General features: G+C 34.0%; 1 protein-coding gene across 1 annotated transcript in view; it reads left to right on the plus strand.

Annotated features, from left to right (window-relative positions):
* ADGRV1 (adhesion G protein-coupled receptor V1) overlaps positions 1-12,854 on the plus strand; it is a 520,697-nt gene that overhangs the window by 320,803 nt on the left and 187,040 nt on the right. Inside the window, exon 85 of the mRNA XM_034655643.1 lies at positions 11,719-11,835. Within this exon, the coding sequence (XP_034511534.1) occupies positions 11,719-11,835 (117 nt within the window). The remainder of the gene's footprint in view (positions 1-11,718; positions 11,836-12,854) is intronic.

The raw sequence follows: 12,854 nt of genomic DNA on the forward strand, positions 1-12,854 counted from the left end.
CATAAGTAATAAATTACTAATTTAAATAAGTGGTATTTCTTTAAATTCAGTAATTAATATTCAACAAATATTTATTAGACTCTCACTAGATCTTAGCCGATGTACTGTTATGCATACCTCGGCAAACAAGACATGAGCCCTGCCCTTTGCAACAACATGGATGGATCTAAGTGACTCAGAGAAAGACAAATACCATATGATTTCACTTATTTGTGGAATTTAAGAAACAAACTAAACGAACAAAAGAAAAAAAAAAAAAGACACAAAAAGGACAACTGCTGGTTGCCAGTGGGGAAATGGGTGGGGGAATGGGTGAAATAGGTGATGGGGATTAAAGAGTACATTTATCGTGGTGAGCACTAAGTATTGTATAAAATTGTTGAATCATTATATTGTGCACCTAATGTATACCTTTGGCTCCAGTCATGAACCCAGAGTCCTGGCATTGAGCCTTGCATTGGGCTCCCTGCTCAGTGGGGAGTCTGCTGCTCCCTCTCCTTCTCTCGTGCGCTTTCTCTGCCTCATACAATTAATTAATTAATGTCTTCAAAAAAAAAAAAACAAAAATTTAACCATTTGACTTGATTTGAAGTAAAAATATGAATCAAAACTAATTGACCATGAAAATAATGTGACCTTTTTTGTCATAATTATTATAATTTTATGGCATAATTCTAAAAGGAGAAATGGTACAAAGAATTATGTAACAGAGAATGAGTATGGTAATGGCTGTAGGAAATTTTCATTTTTTATTCCTTAAAAACCTAAATGACAGATTAAAGCTTTTTTCTTTAAAGACCTTTAGAGGGACACCTGGGTGTCTCAGTTGGTTAAGCCTCTGCCTTCAGCTCAGGTCATGATCCCAGTGTGCTGGGATCAAGTCCCGCATTGGGCTCCTTGCTCAGTGGGGAACCTGCTTCTCCCTCTGCCTGCTGCATGTGCTCTCTCTGCCTACTTGTTCACTCTCTCACACACACAAATAAATAAAATCTAAAAAATAAAATGGTTTATAAGCCTCTAGAAATGTATTTGGTTTGTCTAATTGTGAATCAAGTTTCTGCTGTGTCAGTGCACTGATCAAATAATGATCAATAATAATTAAAAGTACTTCTTATATTTAAACAAATATTGAAGTAACTAAATGTTAAAGTGAAGTTGATTTTTAACGATAATGGAATATATTAGATATCCACGTATTGTGTAAAACCTTATGGAAAATATAGGACTTCTTTTCTCTTTTTTTTTTTTTTTTTGGACTTTTATTAAGCTTCAGTTTCCTCCTCTATAAAATGGAGGCAGTGATCTCTAAATTGCTTGGGTTATTTAGAGATAAGATGAAATAATGTCTTGTAGGGTATTTAGTATAGTACCTGGCACATAACAACCTTTCATTAAATGGTAATTATTGTTATTATTGTTATTATTACTGATATAAATAAGTTAGTGCTTTTTTGGATCTATACCAGATGGAAAAGACTAGTCTTGGTGGTAATGCATGACTCATAAAGATCTCTTTCTCAGAAAGAAAATTATTTTTTAAAGAAAAGAGAAAAAATAAAAACAATAAAATACCTCTAAAAAATTCTAAAATGGAGGCTGGTTTGGGTGTTTGTTTTGTTTTGTTTTGTTTTGTTTGTTTTTTGGCAAATTCTACCATTGTTTCTTGCAGAATGGCCTTTTAAAAATGTCTTTATCTGTGAGGGCAGATATCCCAAGCAGTCTACACTAGCAAAAATGAGCTATGATGAAAATTGTGATGGGTATAAAGCTTGGCTTTTTTTTGTGATAATTGCCAACACTTGATTGACTAAGTCATATAGTAAAACAAATAACTTACTGACTATGTGCATATACAGACTAAGTGGGCACTCCCAATCTCCATCTGCTTCTGACTCTGAGTAATAGCTACTGACTTACTCAAAGCTATGTATTTGTATATTTTAGTTATTAGATGTGATAAGAAAACACCATGCTTCGTGTTCTGCCAGTCCTGTTATTTACAGCAGCAGGCACAAGGATATACTAAAGACAGGCCATACACACAATGTGCCATTAGAAAACTGTAAATGTTGATTGATTTTGGTACTGTATTTTCACTATGGCAACTATAAAAAACCTGTTCAGACCGGTACTGTATTTTCACTATGGCAACTATAAAAACCTGTTCAGACCGGTTTCTGACATTCAGGAGTTGCCAGAAACTATTGCATTGCATAAAACACCTCCCTGACACACCTAAGACATTCAGAGGCATATTTAATTTTGTATTCAAGGGTCTTTGATTCCATGCGTTTTATATAACAGTCAAAGTAAGTATAAAATATGGAAAGTTGGGATTTGTGTGAGAAGGGAGGGAGTGAGGGAGAAAAAACAGAGAAAGCTAGCTGTGAATGTGAGCATAATAGATTTTATGTCCTGTGACATGAAGACCATAGGAAGGGCATCCAAAATATTTAGTGTTCTAGTCAATGTGGAAAAAAAGGAATAGCTGTGTGAAATCAGTGAAAATAGTTATAATGTTAAGTATAATGTTTTTAAAAATAGTGAAAATTCAGACTTGGTAGTGACAGAATATTTCTGATATTTAAACATTCCCTTAAAAAGGCTGTGGATTTATTAGTTAGGAATTTAAAGACCTCTCTTTCAATAATTGATAGAAATTTTTAAAAAGAACAGAAAAGCTATAACAACATATATTTTGGGGGGGTGTTTTTTTTTAGAATATAGAATATTTTAAAATAATTATCATCCAACCAGACCTATTGAGATTTATAAAACACTCAAACTAACAATAGTAAAGTACATGTTTTTATCATGTACACACAGAACATAGACTGGTAAATTCAAAATGATTAAAGTCATAAAGAGTATGTCCTCTGACCACAGTAGAATTAATTTAGAAATCAATGGAAGGATCACTGGAATATCCTCAAATATTTGGAAACTACCTAGCACACTTATAAATAATCCCTAGGTCAGAAAAGAAATCAGTAGGGAAATTTCAAAGTATTTTGAACTGAATGAAAATTAAACAATATATCCGAATTTGAGGGATCCTGATAAAGCAATATTAGGAGAAAGTTTATAGAACTAAATGCCTATATTAGAAAAAGAAGTAAGGTTTCAGAAGCATGACCACATAAAAAGAAAAACAGTTTTTTAAATTAAAAATACATAGAAGAAATAAGTAACAAAGAACAGAGCAGAAATCTCTGAAATAGAAAACAGTAAAACAATAGAGAAAATCAGTGAAACCAAGAGCCAGATGATCAAGAAAAAAAAAAAGTGGAGATCTGAATCACCAATAGAAATTAAAGAAGGAAGAGAAATGGCATCACTACAGATTCTAAAGATCTTAAAAGGAGAATAAGGGAATATTAGATATAACTTTATACCAACAGATTTTCCAATTTTGGTTAAATAGACAAATTCCTTAAAAAGACACAAAATAGCAAAACTCATTCAGGGAGAATTAGGTTATCTGAATAGTTCTATATATATTAAAGAAATTGAATTTATATTTAAAAATTTTGCCACTAAAAAAACTGTAGTCCTAACATGGGTTTTATTGATGAATTTTATCAAACATTTAAGGAAGAAAAAATGTGAATTCTATACAAATTCTTCCAGAAAATTGAAAAAGAGGAAATATTTCCCAACTCACTGATACCAAAATGAGACAAAGACATTACAAGAAAACTACCAACCAGTGTTCCTCATGAGCGTTGATGCATATATTCTTAATATAGTTTTAGCAAATGGGAAGGACAATACATCACAACAAAGTGATAACTATCCCAGTAATGCAGAGTTGGTTTAATATTCAAATATCAATCAAATTAATGCATCATATTAGCAAGCAAAACTGAAAATTTTTTTGTAACCTCAATAAAGAAATAGCATTTGCCAAAATTCAATAATTATTCCTGGTAAAAACTCCCAACTAAGTAGGAATAGAGGGGAATTTTCTCAACTTGATAATGGCCTCTACAAAAAATAATTATATAACTAGCCTCAGACTTGTATTAAATTGCCAGAGTGGCCATAACAAAACCCCACAGGCTGGATGGCTTAAATAAGACATTTATTTTCTCACAGTTCTAAAAGCTAGAAGTCTGAGATCTAGGTGGTGACAGGGTGGATTTTGTATTGAGTCCTCTCTCCTTTCTGTACAGATGTCTGTCTTCTCCCTTTGTATACACATGGTTTTTCTTCTGTACATGTGTTAGTGTGTATCCAGAATTTCCTCTTCTTATAAGGAAACTAGTCGTATTGGATAATGGCCCACCATTTTAATTTAATTACCTCTTTAGTGACCTTATTTTCATATACAGTTCTATTCTGAGTAACTAGAGGTTAGGCCGTCAATGTATGAATTTGGGGGAACACAATTCAGCCCATAGAAATACTTAATGGTGAAAAATCCAATGTTTTTATCCTAACATCAGAAACAGAACAAGGGTGTTTATTTTTGCCACCTCTTTTCAGTATTGTGTGTGTGTGCATACTTTATAGCTATATTTATGTCTATTGCCAACAAGTACAATTAGGCAAGAAAAAGAAATTAAAGCCATTCTGATTAGAAAGTAGGTAAAATTCCATTTATGCGGAGGTGACATAATCCTCTATGTAGAAAATACAATGTTTTCTGCAAAAGAGCTATTCACACTGATAAATATGTTCTGTAAGTTTGCAGGATGGAAGATCAATAGACAAAAATCAATTGTATTTCTATACGCTAGCAATGATTATCAGAAATTAAAATTTAATGAAATATCAATTATGATAACGGCAGAAACACAAAATACTTAGAGATGAGTTTTTAAAAATGTGTGAAGGACCTGTGCCTGGACAATTACAAAACGCTCCTGAGAGACATTAGAGAAGACCTAAATATGGAGAAAGTCCCGTGTGTTCACAAGACAGAAGAGCCGATACTGCTAATATGTCAGCTCTCCTCCGATTCAACACGTTTCCAATCGAAACCTCAGCAGGCTTTTATGTTCTGTAAAAATCTACTCTCTGGTTCTAAAACTCGTATGGAAATGCAGATGACTTGAAATAATCAAAATTACTTTGACAAAGAAGAACAAATTAGAGCCTGACACTACCTGTTTCCAAGAATTATAGCTACAGCCATCAAGATGATGTGGTTTTGGTGTAAACATAGACAAATTGGTGGAACAGATTGGAGACTCCTGAAGCAGACTGTAGCATATATGGGCAAAAATGCAAAGGTAATTCAGTAAAGAAAGGACAGTCTTTCAAAAAAAAAAAAAAATTTAGACCGGAAAATTGGATATCCACATGCAAAACAAAAAGCTTTGGACCATCATGTTCAAAATAATTCAAAATTTATCAAAGACCTAATTTTAAAACCTAGAACTATAAAACTTCTAGAAAAATATATGGGAAAACCTACATGAATTTGCTCTAGGCAAGTTTTCTTATATGACATCAGAAGTATAATCTATAAAAGGTCCAAAAAAGTATGATTCAATCCATAATTGGGCATCTCCAATGTTAAAAACTTTGTTCTTCCAATGACACTGTTAAGAGAATTTTTGAAAATATGGGGCACCTGGGTGGCACAGCGGTTAAGCGTCTGCCTTCGGCTCAGGGCGTGATCCCGGCGTTACGGGATCGAGCCCCACGTCAGGCTCCTCTGCTATGAGCCTGCTTCTTCCTCTCCCACTCCCCCTGCTTGTGTTCCCTCTCTCGCTGGCTGTCTCTATCTCTGTCAAATAAATAAATAAAATCTTTAAAATAAAAAAAAAAGAGAATATTTGAAAATAAGTCACAGAGTAGAAGGAAATATTTGCAAATCAAATATCTGATTAAAGACGTATCACGAATATAAAAAGAACTCATAAAACTCAATAGTAAGAAAACAACCCAATTTTAAAAGTAGGCAAAAGAGCTAAACAGGCATTTCTTCAAAGAAGAGATATGGATTGCAGTTAGGCAATTACCAAGGTCATTACTGATTGGGAAAAAGCAAATTTAAACCACAATGACGAACTACATGTAACCTATTATGTAAGAAAAGCAAAAAAAAATTTTTTTGACTAACCAGAACAAGTTTAGTGAGAATGTGAAGCAGCTGGGCACTAATACATTACTGGTGAGAGTGGGAAATGTTACAAGCCCTTTGGAAAATTATGTATCAAATTTTAAGAATATGAAATTCACACTTGTCATATGATCCAGCTATTTCCTTTGTAGATATTTATCCAAGATAAATAGAAAGCATATGTCCATACAAAGACTCGTACATTCATACCGGCTTTATTTGTAAAAATCAAAAACTGGAAACAACCCAAATATCCATCAATAGGTGAAAGAATAGATAATTAAAATACTACTAGAGAGGTACTGTGAAGGTAATGAGGAAACGTTTGGGAAGGAAGTATATGTTAATTACCTTGATTGTGATAATGGTTTCACGGATGTATATATGTCAAAACTTGTTAAATCATACACACTTTAAACATGTACCATTTGTTGTCTGTCAATCATACTTCAATAAAGCTGTTTTTTAAAAATGATATGCTCAAATCCATGATAGGATCTGTATAGGTTAATGAATACTTGCTATCTTTTCTTTTTAAAAAAATGTATTTCAAAATAATTATAATAGAGAATAAGATCAAATTGTTGCCTTTAAGGAGTTGACAGTTTTCTGAGAGATTAAGGCTGATTTTATCTAAGAATTGAGAGAATTGAGTTTTATAGGAAAACCAACCCTTATGTGAATAGAATCCTATTTTAAAAATTCAGAGGAGGAAAAATTTGTGGTTGAAAGAAATAGCCACATATTCATGATAGAGTTGACATTTCAACCATGCCTTGAAAAATAGACATGATTTCAGCAGATGAAGATGAGAAATAGAAATTCTAGGTAGGAGGGAGAGGAAGAACTAAGGCAAAGAGTTGAGAGATGATGGAACATATTTTACGGATAGCTATCAATACAGTTAGAGTAGAATGTTTGGAAAGGTCTTGTGGAAGATAAGTTTAGGAAGAGAAGTGGGGCAGACGGGACTTATAGGACAAACCAAGACATTTCTGTTTCCTCTTTAAATATTTCTTTGACTCCCACAGGCGGAACTAATCAGTCGTGACTGTGTTTCCCTGGTATTTGACTCCATACCCCACGATGACACCCGTCAGATTGTATTGCATCTCGTGTGTGGCTTTACCGCAGGCACTCTCCTATTAGAAAGGACATTTGGCTCATTATAAATGCTCAATAACAAGTGCTCTCCCACTTTAAAAAATGGAAAAGTCTAGGAGCTTATCATGATCTCAGTAGGCAGGTGGAATTTGAACTGGTCTTGGAAAAACTGAGTAGGTTTTGGATGATATGGAGAGTAGAGAGAAGGGCATCTCATAAAGCGGAGTGAAAATGTCCATAGTAAATGGGGAGGGGTATATAAGGAATACTGAGAATTGATGTTTACAGGAAAACCAGTTTTTATTATTGGTTATTATTTAGCCTAAGCGAACAAAGACACATGCTCTATATTTAACGTGGAAACAATACATGGATACAGTAGAGCTCTCATCAACCAGAAAAAGCAAAGAATTTTAGAAGTTACTAACAGAATATGTCAGATACTGTCTTTGGAGAAATATATTTATTTTTCTTTTCTCTTTAGTTAAGATATATATGTTATATAAATATAGAATTAAGAATAGTATTAAATTTGCTATTGGCATTGTATTCTATTGTCATTATGAACCCGTGGTAGGTTATGAACCATTGGTCTAAAAGGATTGAGAGGGGTGACCTGAGTGGCTCAGTCTGCTAAGTGTCCAACTCTTGATTTTGGCTCAGGTCATGATCTCAGGGTCATAAAATGGAGCCCATGTCAGGCTCTGGGCCCAACATGGAGGCTGCTTGAGATTCTCTCTCTCAATCTCTCCCCCCCCCTTTCTAAAATAAATAAACGTATAAATAAAGTCTTTAAAAACAAAAGGATTGAGAAAGAGTGAACTAGAATTTCAGCACTTTGAGGCGGGACTCGTGCTGGATTTAGCTCTGTAGGCTGTAGCGTGGTGTTCTCCAATGTACACTATAAATTCAGAACACCAAGATTTGAATCCCACTTTACCTTTAGCCCATGTTAAATGACCTGTTCTTCAGGTCATTTAAACTTCAACACAATCCGTATTATAGAATATGAATTACAGGACCTGTTAAATGAAATAACAAAAAGTTAATTCCCATATCAGATCCTCTTTCATCATTTATTAAGTTGGTATAAAAACAGTAATGACTTCAGATCATCAATATGTGAGTTGCTCAGGAAAACAAAGGAAGACATGGCGCACCTTGCTGCCTTGCCACCATGTTGTCCATTCCACATAGGCAGCATAATGCTTCGGAGGTAGCAAGTACTCACTTATACACTGAATGAAGCAATACATGAGTGACTGAGAACCTCTGAAAAAAAATTTTTTTTCTGTTATGGTATTTAATGCATCCAGAGAACTGACTGTGAAAATAATCTTTTTCCTGGTCATCTCTGTGTGTTTGAGTAAAAGAACAATGGTAAAAGTTCATTTCTTCTTACATTATGTGCCTTAAAGATATGTGTGCTAAAGATGCTAGGAGATGGCATTTTATTTTACTTTACCATTTAATTTGTATTTTAATTCAATTTAATTTAATTTTATATAGGCCGGGTTACATGTAATAGCCGGTTCTCCCAAGTATCTTAGCTCATCCCTGTTTAGCAGTGTGCATTGTGACAGGTCAGCCTTCTCTTGTTGACTAATCTCCTCCCATACAGATGAAAGTATCTCTCGTAATTTAAAGCAAAAGTAGATTTGTAACTGGTATTTTTATGACAGAACAGGAGATTAAAACGTAATAAAATATGAAGAAGTCCTACCTTAAGAAGAGACTTTTGGGTGTTAAAACTGTATTCTGAAAGTAAATGCAGTTTAAACAATAACCTGTACTAATTTGTTTCAAAGAAAAGAAATTTTTAAGAGAATAAGAATTATTCAAATTAGCATACCATTTATAAATAATCTCATAGAATGCTTAAAACAAAGCATATTCAATTACAATTTGGATTACACCATTGTTTTACATAGCAAACTGTTCAAGTTGATTAGAGCAAAACTACCAAATAAACTTCAACACAATCCATATTATAGAATATGAATTACAGAGGCTCAAATTTATTTTAGTAACGCTTATAAAATCTTTATGGAAATAGATGCCACTTTGTAAAAAGAAGGAATGTAAATGTTAAAATTCTTCTTCCCTCCCTCCCTCCCCCTCTNTCCTTCTCTCTCTCTTTTCCTCTTTCTTTTCTTTCCTTTCCTTTCCCTTCCCTTCCTTTCTTTTCTTTCTTTCGCTGAATCTCTCAGTCTTCGTGTCCAGCAGCTTTTAAGGCAGTTTTGGTGCTTGATGTTCACTGTTAGTGTTTTGGTGAAAGTGTTCAATGAATATATTTGTGAAATCTGGAAAGATTAAACTTATGATCTATAATATTTTACAATTCAGAAGTTAGAAGATAAAATCTAGGAAAATCTAAACATGTTTTCAAAATAAGCTGTATTGAAAAGCTATTTGTGATATGTTCTGGAAAGGCGAATTTGTTGACTTCTTTTTTTCGGGGAACTCATTTGTACCAGACAGACTGTTAGGAAATAATGAGACAGAAATTTCTAGCATCTGCTTTTTTTTTTTTTAATAGTGTGTGTTACAAATGCTCCAAATCCAGGACTAAATAAACAAAAATTTGAGTCAGGAATTCTTCTCATTTAAAAAATAATCCTGGAATCGTGGGGTAGAAAGGGATATTAGAATTTATCTTTTCCATCTTCTTCCTACTACTGATGAAGAAATTAGTCCCAGAAGGGTAAACTGAGTTTAGTGTCTATAGCTTAAAAAAAAGAAAGAAAAAGGGTTTTTTTTTTTTTTCTTCTATACTTGGCACGGGAAGTACTCAATAAATAATTTCCAAGAGGGAAGAGTCACTTCAGCATGGCATGAGATTTACATATTATTGTAAATTTGTTAATTAGCATTTCGGTGGTTCTTTAATTGACAAAGTAGGCTGGTTACAGTGAGTGTTGCTCTGCAAAGTGGAGATGTTGGGAGTATGTAAGGCCTCACTCCAGAACCTGACATATTCACCCCCTTGATGCTACCACAGGACCACCAGTGGGCAGAAATTTTCAGGGAGATTTAATGGACACAACTTTTAGGACAAAAGGACTGGGGAGGCACATATTTCATTTGAAAATAAAAGCGGTACTTCGTCCCATTGTTCTAATATGGTTTTGAACACATTATTTATTTTTAAAAATTCAAACAGATTTAAAAGTATTTATGTTTCCTTCTTAGAAGTTGGGTTTTGAGTCAGCTAGTTTTCTCTTTTTAACACCCATCTGTCTTGTTGGAATCAAGCATTCCTTCTTTAAACAACCATTTATTGAACGTTTGTATATTCCAGACATAGTGGTAACTTATTAAAATGTAAAATCAAAAAGACTTGGTCACTGTCCTAAAAGGGAGGTTATTCCTTGAGAAGTTATGGTATACTATCATTGCTTCAAATTTTCCCTTGCCATCTGCACTTGTCATTACAAAATTTAACACAGTAATCATATATTGTAGAAAATACAAAATGATAGAACCCACAAGAGTGTTTCACTTCATTTATTTATTCACTTATTCAACAAGTATTTATTGGATATCTACTATGTGCCAGACACTGGGCTGTGTGAGTGGGATACATCAGTGACTAAAACATTCAATGATCCTGCCTTCATAAGGATGACATTCTAGGAAATGAGATGAAAAATAATAAAGAAACATAGTAAATAAACAAATTACAGAGCATGTTAGAAGGTGATAAGTGTTTAAAAATAAATAAATAAATAAAGAGATAAGGGTAGGGATATCACGTATGTGGGAAGGAGAAAAGAAAAGAAGGTATAATTTTAAACAGTGTGGTCAAGAAAGGCCTCATTGTAAAGCTTTCTCTTGACCAAAGTCTTGAGGGCAGTTGAAATAAAAATCCAAAGAGTAAGGTAATCCCAGGATTTGAAATTTTAAATTGAAGTCTGTTTTGTTACATATGTTACTTCACAATAAGAAGATGCAGATGATGGTAAAATCAGAGTGTTTGCTTTTCTTTCTTTTCCCTCTTACTGTCTTTGACTTAAATGAATGTCTATTTTCTCTTTTCTACTTAGCCAAAATAAATGTATTTCATGGGATTCTTGTCCATTCATGTAAGAACAGGGTTTACTTTGAAAATCACCTCTTGACAGGCCAGAGCAATATGTAGCATAATTTCATGTTATTCATTGTTTCCTAGAAATGTAAAAATCCAGAAAAGGCACAGCATAAGGAGTACAGCCGATGCTGTTGTAGTGATGTAACGGGACGTATGGTTGCTACACTTCAGTGAACACAGCCTGGTGTATAAACTTGTCAAATCACTAAGTTGTACACCTGAAACTAATGTAACATTAAGTCAACTATCTTCAAATAAATAAATGGAATAAATATAAAAATCTATGTATTGCCATTTTTAGAATGACTGTCATCTCAGTTTGAGCAACAGATCAACTTATTTTCCCTTTGAGTCATTGAATCCTAGATCCTAATGAGAAAACAGTTTGTTTTCTTAATATTCTTGATGAATTTTTAACATGATTTAAAAATACAGGTATTGTTTCTTACAGGTTGTGTTTCTGGTGTCTGCATATGCAAGTCCCCAACTCACAGATGAGAGCTGTTCGGCCGTGGCTGCTGTCACACATTATCTGTATCTTTGCCAGTTTAGCTGGATGCTCATTCAGGTTGGTAACCTCATTCCCTCCTCCCACCCACTTCTACTGTCCAATGAACCTGCATGGTATGTTCTTCCTATCTGCTTTTCTTCATGCTGAAATGGAAATGATTCCATATATCCATTACCACATTCCCAGGAGGTCAATAGAAAGAAAACTTTATAAGCTGTACAACATTAGAAAGTATAGTGAATTTGGGGAAATGAGAAGAAACATAGTAGGGGAGAAATTAGGGTGTGGTAGATGAGGCTTGTGATGTGGGACCTGTAAAGCACAGTAAAAAATTTGAACTTTTTTCTAGGGGAGGTCATAGAATTAAACAACTGACATGGTAACATTTGTATTTTAAAAATATCTCTCTGTTTGTAGTGAATTGGTGACAGAAGAGTTGAGATGGGCACTAATTATGTACTGTTAGCTTGATCCAGGTGAGAGAACAAGGCAGTGTGAACCTGGGAGTGATGGAAGAAGCCAGGGGAATAGGACAACTTTTGAGATTTCTTTCTTTCTTCCTTCCTTTCTTTCCCTCTTTCCTTTTCTTTCTTTCTTTCTTTCTTTCTTTCTTTCTTTCCTTCTTTCTTTCTTTCTTTCTTTCCCCTTCCTACCTTTCTTTCCCCTTCCTTCTTCTTTCTTTCTTTCCCCTTCCTACCTTTCTTTCCCCTTCCTTCCTTTCTTTCCCTCTTTCCTTTTCTTTCTTTCTTTCTTTCTTTCTTTCTTTCTTTCTTTCTTTCCCTCCCTCCCACTCTTTCTTTCTTTCTTTCTTTCTTTCTTTCTTTCTTTCTTTCTTTCTTTCTTTCTTTTTTTTTTCTTGTTTCCATAACAATAGAATGTAGATATTGGTTAAAAAGAATGCAGAAGGTGGATGGAAAGATGTTTCTCAAGCTTCTGGTGTGAGTGGCTGGATGGATGTTGGTGTCTTGAACTGAAATAATGATCCCTGGAAATTGCAGGAAGGTTGATGAGAATTTTAAGACATACAGAGTGGGAAGTTCCTCCAGTGCGGTCTTTGAGAGAAGTGGGATACACAG

This window comes from Ailuropoda melanoleuca, chromosome 3 (assembly GCF_002007445.2).
Source record: "Ailuropoda melanoleuca isolate Jingjing chromosome 3, ASM200744v2, whole genome shotgun sequence".
Taxonomy (NCBI): domain Eukaryota; kingdom Metazoa; phylum Chordata; class Mammalia; order Carnivora; family Ursidae; genus Ailuropoda; species Ailuropoda melanoleuca.